Raw genomic sequence first — 17,423 nt, 5'->3', positions numbered from 1 at the left:
ATCTTTGCTTTTTCTTTGCTTAACTCATGATTTGTCAAGGGAAAGCAATTGCTTGCAAAGTGCTCAGACATTGTACTTTCATTTCTCAGAAAAAGAAATCACACCTTGTTGCTGGTTAAAGTAACGGTATTGTCACCGTGAGCTTGGAGAGGCTGAACCCTGGCTGGCCAGGGGACAGAGATGCTTTCTGAATGCAGAAACCAGAACCTAAAAATTGTCCTATCTAAATTAGAATATTCCCCACAGTATCTTCTGAGTATGTCCAGAAACATGATAAGTAATTTCTGTATGCTGCATTCATTTATAATGTCATCAGTTACAATAGTCATTCATCATACAGCCAGGATTTGTAGAAATACATATCAGTCTGTAGATTGGCTGTAGAGCTTTCCAAAGATCTTTCTTTCTGTCACCTGCCTATCACTATTTCACCCTGTCAGCAGAACTATGTGAAGGCTCTTACCCAGATAGGGAAAATGTACTTGAACTGCACATGAATTCTCCCAGAATCTTTCTTCCCGAATGTAAGATTGTCAGTCAGCTCCAAGTGATTTAACTTCAGTTGTAACTAAACAACCTTTTCAAGCGTTCAGTCTGATAGTTTCCTCACTCCTGAATAGCCTTCATGATTAAATTGGGAGGTATGGGGGGTATTTTATAGAGATTTTTAAAATGCTACAGGAAACATGCAATAGCGTAGTGGTAAGAGAAAAAATGCTTTACTTACTTCTATTCATAAAGGTAATAAAATTCTCTTACATGTTCATTAAAGAAAAAAATCACTATAAAATTATAAGGCTTTCAAAACTAGTTTTTCAAGGGGATATTTATAAGCTAATGTCTCTGTGTTGGGGCATAGGTCTAATTCTGAGACTGTCAGAGCTGTTATCTGAGACCACATTAAAAGGAGGAAAATACATGTATATCTCAATATATCTCTTTAAAATTGGCTACTATCAGAAACCAATGTTTGAACCTGCAGTTCCATTTCCATGGTTAGAGTCACAGAAGCCACTCTCTGGACACCAAATTTTGGAATAAAAACCAACAGCCACTAAGGAAATGCATTCTCGTTAGAGTTTTAGCTTATGTCTACAGTAAAAAAAACACAAAGTCCTATATTAGCAGCTCTCTGGATTCAAGGCTGGTACAGAAATAATTCTAGGCAATGGTGTACTCTCAAATAACACAGTTTTGAGGGCTGAAAGCCATTGAAAGGAGAGTATGCCGTGGTTCTGTTCTCCTTGATTTCAATAGAAGCAAAAACAGGTCCTCAATCTGTGTGTAATTCACATGATCTACTTAGCTAAACAATTAAGTCACAGCTCTGACATCTGATATTTATTTTAAGTTCTTTGAACCAGATTCTTTTCTCTGAGCCAACTCCTTTTTTCTATACTGGTGGCACAAAGGCTATAACAACCATGGATTTTCCCAGCTGGAGATTCTGCTAGCATTAGTAAGTCTTCACCTGTCTGGCAAAACCAGCTTTCATGTTATTTCCTCTTCCTTTGCACCCCCTGAACCTTCACTACCTTCTTATGTGAAAGAGTAAAAGGCATGGCTATAGCCCTCATTACTATTCTTCAAATATTCTTAGCCTGCATACTTGCCTCTTCAAATTAGAGGTTTCTGGTTAATTTTCAATAATCCAGAGGCTATTGTAACTAATGTGAAAACAGACACTGCTCTGATGCTCCTTCTGTGGCATTTCATGCTGCATTAAGAGGTACTCTGAAGACAGGTTTACCTGAAAAAAACCCACAGTTTGATTAAAGTATTTGTTGACTATTGCCTGAGTAGGGAACTTTGTGGTTAATGGCTGCTCCTTTTACATCATTTTAGGTCATGTACTTACTGAAAAGATATTTAAATAAGACTAGTTTAATGGAGATTAAAAATGATCAGGATGTAGTTTTTTGCTGCTCTTATTTGAGTTTACTTTAGGCAACGAACCAGTGTTGAACTGATCTACTGGGAAATGAGAATCCTCATTGAGGGAATGCCCCGTTATGTATGCTGTGGGAAGCCATAGAAAAATGCTAAGCCACTGCGAAGACAAGATCAGTTACTCAAACTTCATCCACCTCTTTGAGTATCTTTACATTATCAAGGAATCAGTCAAGGATCTGACTCCAGTCTCAAGATAAGATGCACTCATATTCTAATCCCTTATGCCTGTGCCCCTGTATCATTACCTAAAATCTGTAGCTCTCCAGAAGACAAAGCTCAAGTATATGCTGATACACAGGATAGGCCCCAGCTCTTACCCAGCAGCATGAAGTGGCCTGAGTATCACAAACGTATTTTCACGTTACAGTGTAGACCCTGCCTTGGACAGCTGAAGAGGCATTCAGTTCAGAAACAACTGGAAGCAGGAAGCAAGCAGGTCCACCAAATTGAGAAAAGTACGGGAGTTAAGTATGGAAATTGTGTTTAGTCTCAGGAAAAACTAAACTTCTGCTTGGCCATCTCACTTCTTTCGTTGTATCCCTTTTAGCTACTCTACAGTTGTGCTCCACTTCTGGTCAGAATCCTATTCTAAGGTGTGAGCTTCAATGAACACTTCCTACCTACCATATTTGACTTTCAGGCATGCTCTGGGATATAACGGCGCCGCAAAATGGGCTCACAACTTCATGTACGAAGATTTTTGGCCAAGTCAACTTGGGAGGTAAACAACATCAGAGTAACACTCAGAATGCAGCGGCCCTGTGATTCAATGCTTTCTAATCGGCCATTTTCCAATAATTCATTAAGACTTGAACAAAGAGGTTGAAACACTGGCTTCAGCCAACACTAATGAAATTATAAGAAGGATATATTTACAAGGTTGAATAGCCTGAACTCAGCTATAATGATGTTTATTAGTAATTCGTCAATAGCTGCTAAGAAAGCATATTTGTATTTGTTAATCCTTGCCTGTGGAGACCTTTATATTCTTTGGCAAAAGTACATTAAGAAGAACGGATTTCCTTTTCTTTGCCTCTGTAAATCCCTGTTTCCATCAGAAAATGCTGTGGGATCAAGAAATAACCCAAACGTAGTGTATATAATTACTTTTCTGCTATTACTATTCCTGATCACTCTAGAAAACAGAACTCGACAGTTGTAGATCTAGACTAACAGATTTGGACAACTTCTGCATTTGAAAAAGAAACTTAAAAAGGAATTTAGCAGCTATACTTTGCATTGTGAGCTTCCTGAACAGCACCACACACATACAGACAAGCACTATGTGCCTAATTCAACAGCACCCTTATTCTTCTTTTCTCCTGTGAGAGATGTGAACATGAAACACACTGAAATAGGCATATATTTTGAAAAGTAAAAGAAAAAAAATCTGAAAACAATTACAGACCTGATGTATAATTTTATGCAAAAAAGCTCTCTTTTTTTTTCCTAAAAGACTCTAATGAACAAGCTAAACTATCCCTAGAGCAACTCAAATGAGAAAATGTATGGCACTATGAAACCCTCGGTATTTTGAATACTAAGCTGTTAATATGTACTTCACTCTTTTCAGAAGGAAAGAGGTATTACAGTACTAATTGTTCATTAAACTATAAAAGAATAATTCACTGAAAATGATAAGACATATAGGTAAGACTGGTCAAATTATTCAAGACATTAATATACTGAAGCTGGGTTTTCCTATTTATTTTTTCTGTAACATAACAATTTTCACTCATTCATTCATTCATCTATCAGCTATTTGAAATCAGTGAACTATGAAGGCAGATATTTCATCTGAATCCAGAGACTCCAAATTATGCCTGGAAAGTTATTGGAGAGCTCTTGACTGAAGGCAAAACCTTTCTTCGAATGAGACAGAGAGACTCCACATTGATAAATATTAAGAGGAAATTCACTTCTTTCAGTTCTGTAGCACTCTATGCAAGTATTCTGTTTTAGCTATCATGGCTGCTAATAAATGTAGATTCTAGAATATTTGCATAAATTAAACACAAGAACAGCTGCAATACATCAAAAGCATGAACTAGTTGAATCATCTGAATGAAAGCTAATGACACGTGCTTAACTGCATACAAACCAAACTCAGTACTGACAAACACAGGCAAACTTTATCAGAGTGAAAGGAAATAGAACTGAGTTTGCCAGAGCTTAATTAGACCCTGCTCTTTTTGAAATATGAATAGGCTCCAGGTTGACTGCTGCACAAATGGCAATGGCTAACTGTATATCACATTTCCTGTGCTTATTTTAGAAATGTTTCTTTTTCCTTCCAAATTAGAACAGATTCAGAACTATCATAATAGATTAATAATCCATGGTTTCTTCCTTATAAGCACTTTTTTCTAAACTGCTGTCTTAAAGGTGTTCCTATTGAACATACGCCATGTTCATACTCAGGTGAAGGTCATTTTACCCTATCACATAATGAGATACCTTATAAATGATAACAGGGATCAAACTATTTTATTTGAGTGTTACATATAAATGCCTCAAACCTAATGAGGTATTTAGATGTACTAATACTGCAGGTCTTATCTTTGAGGTTTAAAATACATGCAAACCATACATTTCAGTAGGCTGGAAAGTGCTGAGCAGAAAATGCTAGCCTTGAACGAAAGAGAACACTTTTCATATCCTGGGACTGAGCAAGTTTGATGTTTCTCTTGTTTTTTAATAGTGCTCTTACTGTTACAATATTTTGGTAGTCTGAGATGGAGAGTGTAACTGCAAAGAAAAGGAATTGTTACCCTTAATATTCAAGAGGTTTTGCATCTATTCTAAAGCAAGGGTTATCATGTTAGTATTATTTAACCTCCAGACTTAACCCCTGTTTCACCCCTTCCTCTGACAGGAAACGAACAGCTATTTCTGGAGGTGCTGCTCAGTTCTGGGTCAGTATAAACATGCAGTCTGGATCTGGTTGAAGGGGTTTTGAAAGCCCTGGCTGCAGCTTAGATAAGAGATCTTCTCTAGACTTGTGCAGCTGAATCACATTTGTACACATGGAGTGATTCCACCATGCAGGTGTTGTACAGTTACCCTACTCATGAGCAGTACATCTGGGTGTTAAATTTGCTGTACCCATGCAGGTCTTATCCACACAAACTGTTTTGAAGTAATCCCTTTTCTGAAAGTTTGAAAACTGTATGACATTTTCTGTAAAATTGTCATCTGACAATATGTAAAAAAAGCTTGGCACTGAATAAAGGGGGGAAATCTGTATGCATTACATGCACACTTGGAGTTTGATCATATAACAATGGGAAGCACAGATTTTATGGAGTATCTTGCTAAACTGGTACTGACCAACAGGCCAATTCAAACTTTAGGCCCACAGCATAAAATTAAAGTGATTAGCCTGCTCTACACTGTCTTCTGGCCCAGAGGGTTTCTCTGGAGTCCACAAGAAATCCTCATACTGGTGTGTTTTGGTTGTAATTCTTTGTCCCACATGTAGAAGATGGGTTCTGAAAATATTTCTCCTGACTTTCCTAAATTAAAATTTCAGTGACACAACAGAGATCTCCCATGTGCTATGCATGCTATGCCATTAACAGACAGGGAAGAAGTAATTACTCTGTCACAGCTATCTCCTCAGTTATTTTAATCCAATGGGATTTAAGGGTTTTACTAATCTAGTACATATATCCACTACTGCCACATATACTGATGAAGATGCGTTTCCTAACACTTCATTTCAAAAGTTCCTTCTACTGAAACACATCACATACAGTTTGAGATCATCAGTGGTAAAGGTTAAGAAGAAAAGGTGCCTGGTTGTTTTCCAGTAGGGTTTTATTTTGCTTATCACCTTTATTTTACAGTCTCAAGTAAAAAGGAGAACATAATTTAAGTAGCAAAGCCTTAATTAGATTTGTGCTGTATCACTCCTGAAGCTGTCCACAATCTGCAAGGAAAATTACAATAGTGGCTTTACGGATTAAACTTTCAAATGTTTTTCTTCAAGCTAAAGACACAGATTTAAAATCATGTAGTAAGAAAACATGTATGAAAACGCAGTCTAACCAATTTACTTGAATTGACAAAGAGAGACCTAATAGACTTTAGAAGAAGACTTACCAAAAAGGTTGAAATGTTCTTTCTATGCAAAGTTATGCCTTTACCATGAGGAGGTTTTGATTACATAATCATTTTAATTGTATGTTTAATAACAAAATATTAGGGTTAAAAAGTAGCCACAAGTAAGCCACAAGCCAAACAGTATTTTGCGTCGGTGTTAAAGCCTGTTATAAACAAACATATTTTTATGTGCTGTTTTAGTAAAATCAGTAGAGCATTGCACATCAATAATTCTTTGCCCAACAGACATAAGACAAAAAATAGCCACTAACCCATCAAGTGTTTGGATCCCCCATGTGTTAAATATTGTTTATACCCTAAAGAATTGGACCCTCAGTATGTAAGCAATAGTCAGTCAATTCCCTCACTGGAGCAACTGTTTTCCAACTGACCGACATTAAAAATGCCAGAACTCAAATGAATAGCCTGTAGGACTTCCACTAAAGTAGTAACCTCTAAGTCACAAATGCTAAAATCAAGTGCTCATCCTCAAATTGAACAGAAAAGCCTAACCATCAACAGAAGCTAACACAGGAGATTAGCTGCATTTTTTTTCAGCAAAATGCTTTCCATCATGTATCTTCTCCTGATTTCTAGTAATTTTGCAAGTTTCAATTTGACGTATTTTCTTCACCAGAGCTAATTTCTGGTTAAGGTCTCATGGGCAGGGAGTATATGCAATTGCTTAAGTGTCAAAACAAGCAAACAAAAAAAGTCCTAGAGAGCACATTTTTTTCCAACTCAAAAAAAAAATCTCATCCGTTGTAACACTGCTCATGGGTGCACACATTCAGAAAACACTCTTTTCTAACAGTCTGCTTTAATGTGCTCTCTCATCATCAAGACCAAATGTGAGCAACAAATTATAGAAAAAAAATATTGGTACATTTTAAAACAGGCCTTACAAAATACTAAAGTAAGATTTGCTCACATTTAGGTGGTTGTTGTTTTTTTTTTTTTTACTTTAGTGAACAGTACTAGATAAACATCACTGAAATATTTAGTTCTCTAGAAAAGAGGTAAGTCTTAATAAATGGGATATTTTCCCCCTCCTACAAACTACTTTCAGGTCAGTTGCAGAGATCTCTAAGAACAAAATGACTGCAATGTGGACAGTGTCATCACATATACTTTAGAACCACCCCCGCCCCCCCTTTCTCTCTGCACCTTTATGGTGGTTATTTTCCCAGATGGTGCATCTTTCTTGCGTCTCTCATTGATCATGAGGCTTTGCTTATAGCCTTGTGCAGTGGCTACTAGTACGTAATGATTTTTATGATGTTCTAAGCACTTTGGAAAATAGAGTTTACATTTATAAGGCAACTTTGTAACTTTCAAATCATGTGTCAGTCTGAAACACTGCATCATTCTCCTTCAAACTGTCCTCAAAACTCATTAATTAAAACATGTGTGTGCCTATATATATATATGTATGTACGTATGTACGTGTGTATAGAAACACATCTCAACTTTAAATACTACTTCCTGTATACAAACATGTTTAAAAACCAACATCATCTCCAGACATGAAGCAGTGTATTTTCAAGGCTAAAGCCTGTCTACCAAACAATAAATGTATTGCAGTCTTACACCTGTGCACTACCCTTCTCCCACTTCTCAGAAGCTTTCCATAGCAGATTAACACCTGAAATAAGAAACCAGTAAGACACAGATATCTGCCATACTTTCCCTACTGAAAAACCAAATTGCGTCCACAGTAAATAAAAAAAAAAACAAACAAAAAAACAAACTGCATCAACTCTTCACTTTGCTCACAGGCACAGGGCCAAGTGAGACTTATTCAAAATGCATGCTATAGTTCCCAAGCTATAGACAGGTATGCACTTGGCTCTACTTTGAATTGAAACTTCTGTTTTATTTGTTATTCACTTCCTTCTGCATTGGAGGAGTCCTGGTGTACTTCACGCCCCAAAAGCAATAATATATAAATAAAGGAATTCTTTCTCCTCACCCAAATGAAACACCAAGTAAGGAAAATCTACCCTGCCTACTTGTATTTTGGGGGCAGAATTAACACCCAATCCTGATACGAGCAGAGAAAATAGCTATACCCACTGAATTCATTGGGACTGTTCAAATGTCTGCATCATGCTGTGGTGAGATCCTCACAGCCTCTCTGATCCTGCCTCAGTAACCACTGGCCTGGGCAGCACATTGTCTTGTGGCATCTTTGCTGCTTCCAGTGCCCAGGTCAGATGCACTCTCCCATAGAGACTACCATACAGATGTTCTCTCCCACTGAGAGTACCACATAGATGTTCTCCTGAGAAGTATAATACCTGATAATTCATTCAGTTTTTTAATTTATGAGGATATATTTTCTCCTAACTGCTAGATCTTGGATATGCAGTTATAGTTCATTTGCCTATCATGTCCATCTCAATGAAGAAAAATACGTCCCTTAATCATTTGGAATCTGAAGTACATTAAGCCTCTGAAAGCAGAGTATATTTGCCCAGTTCTATTCCAGAAAGTCCTAACCACCAGCTTCACTTCAGATGTGGAATCAGGAATAAGCCAATAACAATTATTTTTATTTTAATGCAGCAGTTATACTTCTTTTAAATCAATTTCATACACTATTTTGTTAATTTCTGAGGCAATTTCTGGTTTGGTAAACATGTCATTTTGAAGAACGACATTTTTATTAACTCTCATCTTCTTTTAAGTCTCCTGAATCGCCAACAATTCCTATTAACAAAATATATGAAAGGAAAAAAAAAAAAAGGCCACAAAAAAAAACAACAAAACAAAACAAAACAAAAACCCCACACATACAAAACAAACAAAGAAAAAACAACCCCAAAAGCTGTTTTATTAATAGGGATAATAATGGGAAATTGGACAAGGCATAAAAGACATAAGTATTACTAAGAACTATGTGATATGCCTTGCCATACGTTTTAATTTCCTCGAGACAAGGTCTACAGTCCTCAATAGTCTCCTTTTTTTTTATTCCAGATCTGTAATTACATTCACTGAAGTAGTTTAGCATTAGGCACAGCGGGTCTTAGAGAATTAGGGACTTCCAGCTGTAACTAACACTATACTTACAGCAGATTTTTTTAAGTGAGTGAAAAGAATAAAACTTTTCTTATGCCTTTCATAAGGTTACATGGTTTTGATTCAACCATAAACTAAAATAAACCACAAACCTATCTATCTTTCAAATCCAGCTTATTATGAATAACGGTTAAATTAGCACCATGTCATGGGACAACTTACAGTTTTCTTCTGTTGATGTCTAAGAAATTTTGGCATAAAATTGCACTCTTAAGCTTAACCTCGAAGTTTAAATAGTTTGAGGGCCAAATTCTCTTCTCTGACATGTTATTCTAAATCTGCAGTAGATAAGCTCAGGAGGCCAATTTGAACATAGTGGTAAATTGAGAGGAGTATTTATCTTCATTCCTTCATGCTTGAAAAATAGCTAACCAAAATGTTTTAAAATGTCTTGCTGGTCTCCCAACACAAGGACAAATTTCAGCCCCCTACCCCTTGCAAGTTTAGATAGCTCATTTCGCCAGTGTTGTGAGGAATATGTAAGGAAAGAACAGTTAATGCAGACTTTTTTATTTCCCAAGACTTCTTTAAATCTAATTATATGGAAGCTATTTCAGTTCCGTGGTTTGGATAAACGTAACAAAGAAAATCTGAGAAGAATGACAAACTATTCTAGTTCCCCCTATGTGACGTTCAAAAATAACCTGATGCTCAATCCTCGCTTCGTGAAAACACGTATTTGGGTTCTTCATAAAAAAACCTGACCACAGTTAACATATCAGAAGCAGGGTATAATTATGAAAAAGATTGCCCATTGAGGAGCTTTCATCACTAAGCTTAAAATGAGACATTTCTTAGTGCAAAAAACCCCACACTCAAGCACAGAAACTTCATGGAAATCAGGCAAGTAAAGGATGTTATGACAGAAAATTTAATCCCACTGGATATAATAATTCAAAGGAACAACTTTTATTTTTAGTGACATCCTAACAGAAATCATAGCAAAAGATGAAGATTGCTTTTTGTTAGTTAGAATACATTATTTCTTCTGAATATACTCTTCAGAGTAAGTGCTCAGTCTCATTAATCAGGTCACCAGGAAAAACAGGGACAGATCTGTGTGAGATAAGACTTTTGAACATGTAGGGATAAAAGGCATAAGAAGTAGGTAGTGATGGTGAAACTAGCGCCTTTAGTGCATATGTGTGTGTCCTCCTGGGCCCTACAAGATACACAATGCAATCTTCATGTGACCAAGGACACAACATGGAATACATTCCTGATTATTAAGGGGGGGGGGGGAACACCTAAAGAGTCATTTCCAAGCAGGACACAGCAGCTCACTGCCCCAGCATGGCAGGGCTGTCATGCCCCTTTGCTCCACAATAAACCCACATGAAGCAGAGAACAGCTGTTATTCCCCCAACACAGATCTAGCCCAAGACCTGCCCTCAAATCACCTGAATCACCTGCAAGACACATCCGGATTGGGCATCACAGACCAACCACTCTTGCTTTTACATCTTGTTTATGTATCTGTAAATGAGTGGTACATGTAAGATGGCTGACAGCTACTGTCTCACCCTTCTTTTTCTAGCCTCACTGAAGACACCCTGTGATGCTGTACTCTGCTGTTATGGCCTCAGCTAAATGAGCAGGACCCTACTGCAATAAAGGAGAAGGACCCATCCACTCTCAAACCTTGCCCCTGGTCATGCGCTCCAGCCACTTGCCTTGTGCTGCTCCTAAAGTTCACCCAGTGGCACTCCAGGCCAGCTCTTCTCACTATGCAAATAGCTAACCAAGGCCCCAGAAGAAATAAAATAAAAGAAAGGGGTGTGAGGAGGTGCAGCTCAGTGAGTTGGGTAAGTTCATCATATGATTAGACTAAAGCTGGAACCAGCCCTGAGAGTGAAGGAAACAGAAGGATTTCAGCCCTCCTGCCATTTGGCTCATTGATAATATAAGTAGCACCTTCAGAAAAATAAAAAGAGAAAACACACAGAAATTATTCTTCTTGCATACTCTGTTCTGTATTTAGCACTGTTCTGCATGCTTTTTGTTTTGAACAAACAAAAAAAAACATATTAAAGTTGCTCAATTTTCTTTTAAATCCAACACTTGGATTTGATTCTTAGCAATAACAGATAATCCAAACATATAATTCTGGTTTAAAATGCTTGGCTGAGTATTCAGCTAAATGTAATACCTTTCCTGACTGAGGGGAAGGTGATCCATTCTCTTCAGCTGACAGCCAGGTTCGGCCAGCTGGAGTAAAATGTTGCTGGTAATGTGTCGGTGACAGGAGTTATAACAGTTGATGACTTGTAAGAAAAGCCTCAACAAAGTTCTCTACCCCAAAAAGCAAATATACACCATCACAACAAGTACTGTTTGTTATAAAAATTTAATGAATACTAAAATATGACTGTTATTTAAGCTCTAAATCTGCCTTTCTAGGCTGGAGAGAGAGCTACCTTTGTGACTGCCCATAGGAACTGCACCTGCTCCAGGGACAACTAGATAACTTCTCCAAGGATGTTCAGCAGTCCCACTCCTTTTTTATACAATATAGTTACAAAAATTAACACAACACAAAGCAAAGCTTTATTATGTCTAATATTAATGAATTTTAAAAAATCCCATTTAAAGTTATATAGATATTATGAAATAATATTCCACCTGGTCTAGTGGGAGGCGTCCCTGCCCATGGCAGGGGGGCTGGAACTGGATGATCTTTAAGGTCCCTTCCAACCCAAACCATGATATGATTTTATGTTACTATACATATTTACACTTTCTATTTTATAGCTCAATGCAATTATTTAGTTAGGGGTAAACATTCCAAATGTTGCTCATAATAGACTTTTTCCTCAAAACAACTGACACTAGTAACTGTTGCTCTCAGGCTTACCCTTTTTCATTCTCTTGAAGACACAGGCAAGGCTTCTCATATTCTGCCTTGAAAATAACTTTTTATATTTTTTCCCCGGAGCAAGGTACACTAAAGGTTTGTTCACAGAACATAAAGAATTCGAGCTGCAGTAAGCAATCACTCAGGACCTGTCATGTCGATAACCGGCAGCATCTTTTCCAGGCAGTAAATAAATCTGTGTCAATCTAGTTTTCCATTAACCAGCTGAGTCTTAATAATCTGTAGAAGTGACAATATCTGGAAGTTCACTGGGACACTACAACCCCTTACTGATGGACTGCTCAGTACCAGGGGCAGATTGTACTCAGCAGAAGATTCCAAGGCCAAAACATTAACTACTTTTTACATTATTTGTCTTTTTTTAGTTCAGTTTCCCTAAACCATGCAGTGATCTCACTGCCAAGTGCCTGCCTTTCCAGTTACTCACCTACTAATTTCTGAACTTATCACCCAACTTTTAGTTCTTTCCAAAATGGGGTTTAATTTCCTTTGAAATAGACCACTGGACAGGCAATAGCAAGTCTATCAGTGTTACTTGGGGGGGGGGGGGGGGTGACCCCACCTATTACCAGCCATCAGCCACAAGGGCATTCTCCAGGGATACAAATCCCTAAGAAGCCAAACTTCCCTAGTTCCCCTCATCTTGGTTTCTTTCCAGTAGAGTCTCTAGCAGGCAGCCAGAGAAAAATGTTAGTGGTCTACAGCCAAAAGACAGTCACTATAATTTCCTTCTTGCTGAACTGCACCATCCTAACCCACACAAACTGCTCAGGCAGCTCCACTCCAGTAGGAAACGTTTTGTCTGGCTCTGCACCAAACCTAGCTGTGGCAGAGGTGACCCACTGCCCGGTCTCCTGGCGAAGCACAGTGTGTGAGTATCACCAGCCAGCTGTGCTTGGCCCTAAATTGCCCCTGCTTGTCACAGCCAGGCCTGGCCTTTGCCAGACCTGGAGATGGCTTCTTTCACCAGCCTGAGCATCCTCTGGAAGGTGAAACAAGTCCCCGTGCCCCAGCACAGCCCAGATCTCCCACAACTGCCCCAGCAAAACTAGAAAAATGCATCACATGGGAACCAGTCAAGTTGAAGAAGAAGTTTAAAGGCGTAAGTCCAGACATCAGTCTCTCAGATTTGTCATTTTTCCTCTGTGCAAATCAGAGCAGTCCCGAGTCTGGGGAGAAACTGGGGTTCCTCAGGGCTGGCTGTCAGAACCTCGGGAAGTTGGGAGGCTTGCTCAGAGCGTAGACCTACTGTGGCCGCAACTGACCTCCCAGCAGAAGCCCGAGTGACCCTTTCCTCGCTCATGCTTCGGATACCCCCACAGCTGAACTCCTGCCGGGGAGTGGGGCTGAGTTGCTCTGCCCTCGGCGGGACTCAACACCGGCAAAGGCCAACCCCCCCCCGGGAGGCTGCCGCCTCAGGGACAGAGAGCGTACTCCTAGTCCCGCTTTCCGCTCGCCCGCTCCCGCCTGCAGCGGGCTGCCCCGGCGGAGGAGCCATCGGGCTTAGCCGCTGAAGGAAGCAGCAGGGACGGGACGCGGTGCGGGGGGGGGCTGCAACCCCAGCAGGGCAGCGCGGTGGCTCTTACCTCCGTGTCGGGCGGTGGCGAAGAGCCGTGGAGGCGGCGGGGCGACGGCCGGCGGCGGCCGGGGGGCGGCGGCGGCGACGGCAACAGAGCGGGGGTCCGGCGACGGGGCGCCGCCGATGTACCGCCGGGAGATCACCCGGTCCCGCCGCGGCGGGCGGGGCAGCAGCGGGCGTTCGCCGTCGCCCAGGGCTTGGAGAAGGAAATCGAGCAGCGCCCCCCGCTCGGCTTCGGCGGAGGGCACGTCCCTGGCCTCGGCGCCGGGTGGCGGCGGGGCCGAGGTCAGCAGCAGGAGCAGGATGGCGGGCAGCGCCTGGCGCTTCTTCGCCCCTCGCATCTCTGCGGCGCTGGGAGGAGGCAGAGAGCGAAGGCGGTCAGCGCCGGGCCCGGCCCGCAGCGCGCCCGCCCGCCCCCCATGCCGCGCCCCAGGGCACCCCTGCGGAGGCGGTGCGCACCCGCACGCCCGACACGGGCGCAGCCCAGTGGAGACCCGACGGGCCGCCACCGACTGGCCCCGCTGCGCCTCCCCGTCAGCCCCCGAGCAGCCCCGCCGCGCTCGGCCGGCTCCCCGGAGGGCGCATGTATAGACACGGATGAGGGGAAGGGTATTAAGCCCTCCACACACATTTGCGGTCCAGGGCTTTGCGGGGGATTTGCTCGGCTCCCTTTGCCCCTGGTGTTCCCGCGCCTCCCGTTGCCTCCTTCCTTCGCCGGCAGACCCCCGCGGGCCGTCCCGCCATCCGCCCGCCCCGCAGCGGCTCTCGGGCGAGAGCGTAGGGAAGGGCATCAGGACAGAGTTCAGTCAGGGGCGACTTCCATCGGGAACTGATGCAAATCAGGATGTAAAGGGCAAAAACAACTACAACAAGCTGAGGCTTCGAGAGCGGTGCTTAATGCCCCTAAGTAAGCTATTCTAATTATAGCAAACGGTTGGGATTAAGGGGAGGGAGGAAAATTTCTGTTATTTACAAACTGTTTTATACTTGGCCTCCCTTGCAAATCCTCTTGGGCGAAAGAGTTAATCGGAGCCAAGAGGGAGCCGGCTCTCCCCGACGGCTCCAGGCTCTCCATCCCTCCCTCCTACCGGCACTGCGTTGCGGCACACGGCAAACCCGGGCAGTAGCCGGGGAACAGCCCGGGTATTCGCTGCATGCTGAAGGCCACTCTAAGAGCCGGCTGCTTACCTTCTAGCGGAGGCAAGCCTCGCTGAGGGCAGGCGAGCAGGCGGAAAAGAGATGTCCTTTGCCGCCTCCGGAGAGCCCGTGTCCCCGCGGAGGCTCCGCCGGGCGCGAAGCGGAGCGGGGCGGTCGGTGCTGCGCCCGGAGAGGGGGGATGCGCCCTCCAGGGCCATGTGCTTCTCTTATATAGTCCGCACCGGCGTACTCATTTGAGTACTATCGACCTGAGGTGGGTGGCTGTCGATGGAGACACCTCTGGTAATCACTCTTGGGCTCAGAGATGGTCTTTTCTGACAAACTTCCTCCTCCCCGTTTGTCCCCCGGTGGATGGCAACTGAAAGCTGCGTTTGAAGTGGCTCTGATCTATTTGTGAAATTAGATTTCCCTGAAGATTGGGAAACGCTTACTAATAAAGCTGCCGGCTCAAGAGATTAAAATGTGCTTTAATTTAGCGGGATTCCCTCGGGAACACAGCAACAGGACTATTTCCCCCCACCTGTTCTTATTGAACAAAGCAGTCGTGAGTGAAGTCTGAAGTATGTGTAAATTTGGTTCTGTTTGGATGGCAAGAAAAGTAGCGGGCTGCTTTGGCAGATGAATATACGAACTAGAGACCTTGTAAAAGTTTGTTTCTCCAAAAAGGCAGCAAAAAGAAGTACTGACCTAATGAAACCATTAAACCCACAGGTTAAAAACTTGCCTTATACAGCCCTAAATATAAAATAATATTAGTGAATAAGATCTCAGCTTTCAGAGAGCAATGTATACAGCTGCTCTGGGTAGATTGAAAAGCACACAAGTTCTTCGAATTATACCGGACAATGTTTCACATTACAACAGAATTTTTAAGTAAAACTCTTTGTCGGAAGGTACCATTGAGATATTTATTTAATAAGAGTGGGAGAAAACAAAAAAGGTTTTGGGATATCCTTGAAGATGTGAAAATGGGGAATTTAGATTTGAAAGAGATTTAAACTATGCTGACATACGTAATATCTCTACAAACGCTGTCTCCTTCCCCAAATTCTCATTTGTACTCTTCTTTGGTTATCACAGGCAGAGTACCCTCAGGGCTGTATCTCACAGGGGCTACGTCAATGCTGGTGATGGGAGCCAGCTTCTTCCCCACATCCTCCTACTCTTGTGCCATCCACACTCACCTTTGTGGGGTGATGCCACAGAGATCAAACCAAATTTAACTAATGAAGGGTTACAAAGGGTTTTATCACACAATTTTTTTTTTATAGATCAGTGTTCTGTGCTAGATACACTGGTTCTGACCTGTGGATTCCCAGGGTAACAGAAGGGAAGTGTCAATCTCTTTCTCACTACATGATTTCCTGCTTTTACCTCTTTATTTTGGGGTATATAAGCAGTTTTCTTTGGTCAAGCTGATCATTAGGTTGAATGAAGAGGGAAAGGGAGAGCAGCAATAAACTGAGAAACAAAGCAGCATCTCTAATTTAGCATTTCCAAAAGAAATCCCAGTTTCTCTTCCTTTGCTTTTTGTTTCTTCACTTTTATTTTGCTTTCAGAGACATGTGGCTACCACTGAATGGGGCTGAATTCTCCCCTAGAAATGACCAAAGTATTACCTTGACTCAATCTCCTCTGCCCATCTTCATAACTAGTCGTGGACTAGGTTTACATCTTCTTCTAGCTCTGGGAGCAAGTCATGCAGGGGGGAAATCCATATGGCCCTGTTAAGATAGAATAATTTTTCTGCTCATAAGAAAAATCAAAGTCTTTCTTGGCTGTCTGTTTGAGGCAGATAGCAGAATACTCAGAAGAATTAAATGCCATATTGCAAAAGGCAAGAAAGTGGTCTCTGTTGTCTCCCTCACATCCCCCAAAAAGGTGTAACAGGTCTGCAAGGTGCTATAGCTGACTATGCAGTCTTGATGGACATTCTATAGCCACTATTTCGGAAAGTTGGTGGCTCCTTGAGCAAAGATTTTCAAATATGTCACCTACATTCAGTGGTTTCTAAGATATAAATACTGTTACAAATACTAGAGCCACTATTTAAAGCTTTGTATTGGAACCCAACTAGGCCCTTTACCATCATGAGCTACTAAGTTTTACCTTGTCCTCTGCCTCTGCTGTTGGTTGTTTTCATCCTTTGTAAAAACTCCATATTCTTTCCTTGGATTGACATTATACCCATCCAGAGGGCAATAAACAGTTCTTAAATTACTGTTTTAAATTAAACCAAGCAGACAAGGTTGGTTGCTTCATTTTTTAGAAAGATTTCTTTCTTCTTTCTTTTTTTGTTTCTTTTTTTTTTTTTACATATATGTGTATTACCTTTTGTGTATTTTTAAATTAATAAACAAGAAGTCAAAGAAACAAGAGGGGGTGTCCCTGAAGAGCAGCTTGAGGGACAGATGTGTCAGGCCCTGAAGTTACTGCAATGATTCCTATTCGCTGCTGCAGGAGTTGGGGCAAGCCTTAAAATTAAAAGAACCAATTAGAGCCACAGCACATGTAAATCACAAGCTTTAAGTAGCTTTTTGAGATTCTTTCTATGCCCAAGAACTTTAAAGACTTATAGAAAGGTAGAAAAGATCTGTTTTCTGTTACTGCACAAAGCCTTTTCTCTTTTTAAATTGATTTGTTATTTGAATTCTTCAGAAAGCACTTGAA

At 41.4% G+C, this 17,423-nt stretch overlaps 1 protein-coding gene across 4 annotated transcripts in view; it reads right to left on the bottom strand.

The window, feature by feature from the left end:
• Window positions 1-15,103, bottom strand: part of ALKAL1 (ALK and LTK ligand 1) — a 38,854-nt gene extending 23,751 nt beyond the window's left edge. Inside the window, exons 1-3 of one of the 4 annotated variants that reach the window (XM_062633135.1) lie at window positions 14,784-15,093; window positions 13,685-13,946; window positions 13,603-13,651 (exon numbers count right to left, since the gene is read on the bottom strand). In XM_062633135.1, coding sequence (XP_062489119.1) covers window positions 13,603-13,651; window positions 13,685-13,946; window positions 14,784-14,950 — 478 coding nt within the window. In that variant the 5' untranslated portion in view covers window positions 14,951-15,093. Of the gene's footprint in view, window positions 1-13,602; window positions 13,947-14,222; window positions 14,391-14,783 lie in introns of those variants that run through there. The other 3 variants (XM_062633136.1, XM_062633133.1, XM_062633134.1) reach the window with 3 other exon arrangements.
• Between the last annotated feature and the right edge of the window lie 2,320 nt (window positions 15,104-17,423).

Source organism: Pezoporus occidentalis, unplaced genomic scaffold (genome assembly GCF_034315485.1).
Source record: "Pezoporus occidentalis ecotype Australia unplaced genomic scaffold, CSIRO_AGI_Poc_V1 ctg4, whole genome shotgun sequence".
Taxonomy (NCBI): domain Eukaryota; kingdom Metazoa; phylum Chordata; class Aves; order Psittaciformes; family Psittacidae; genus Pezoporus; species Pezoporus occidentalis.
This window is presented reverse-complemented; position numbering and strand designations above follow the sequence as displayed.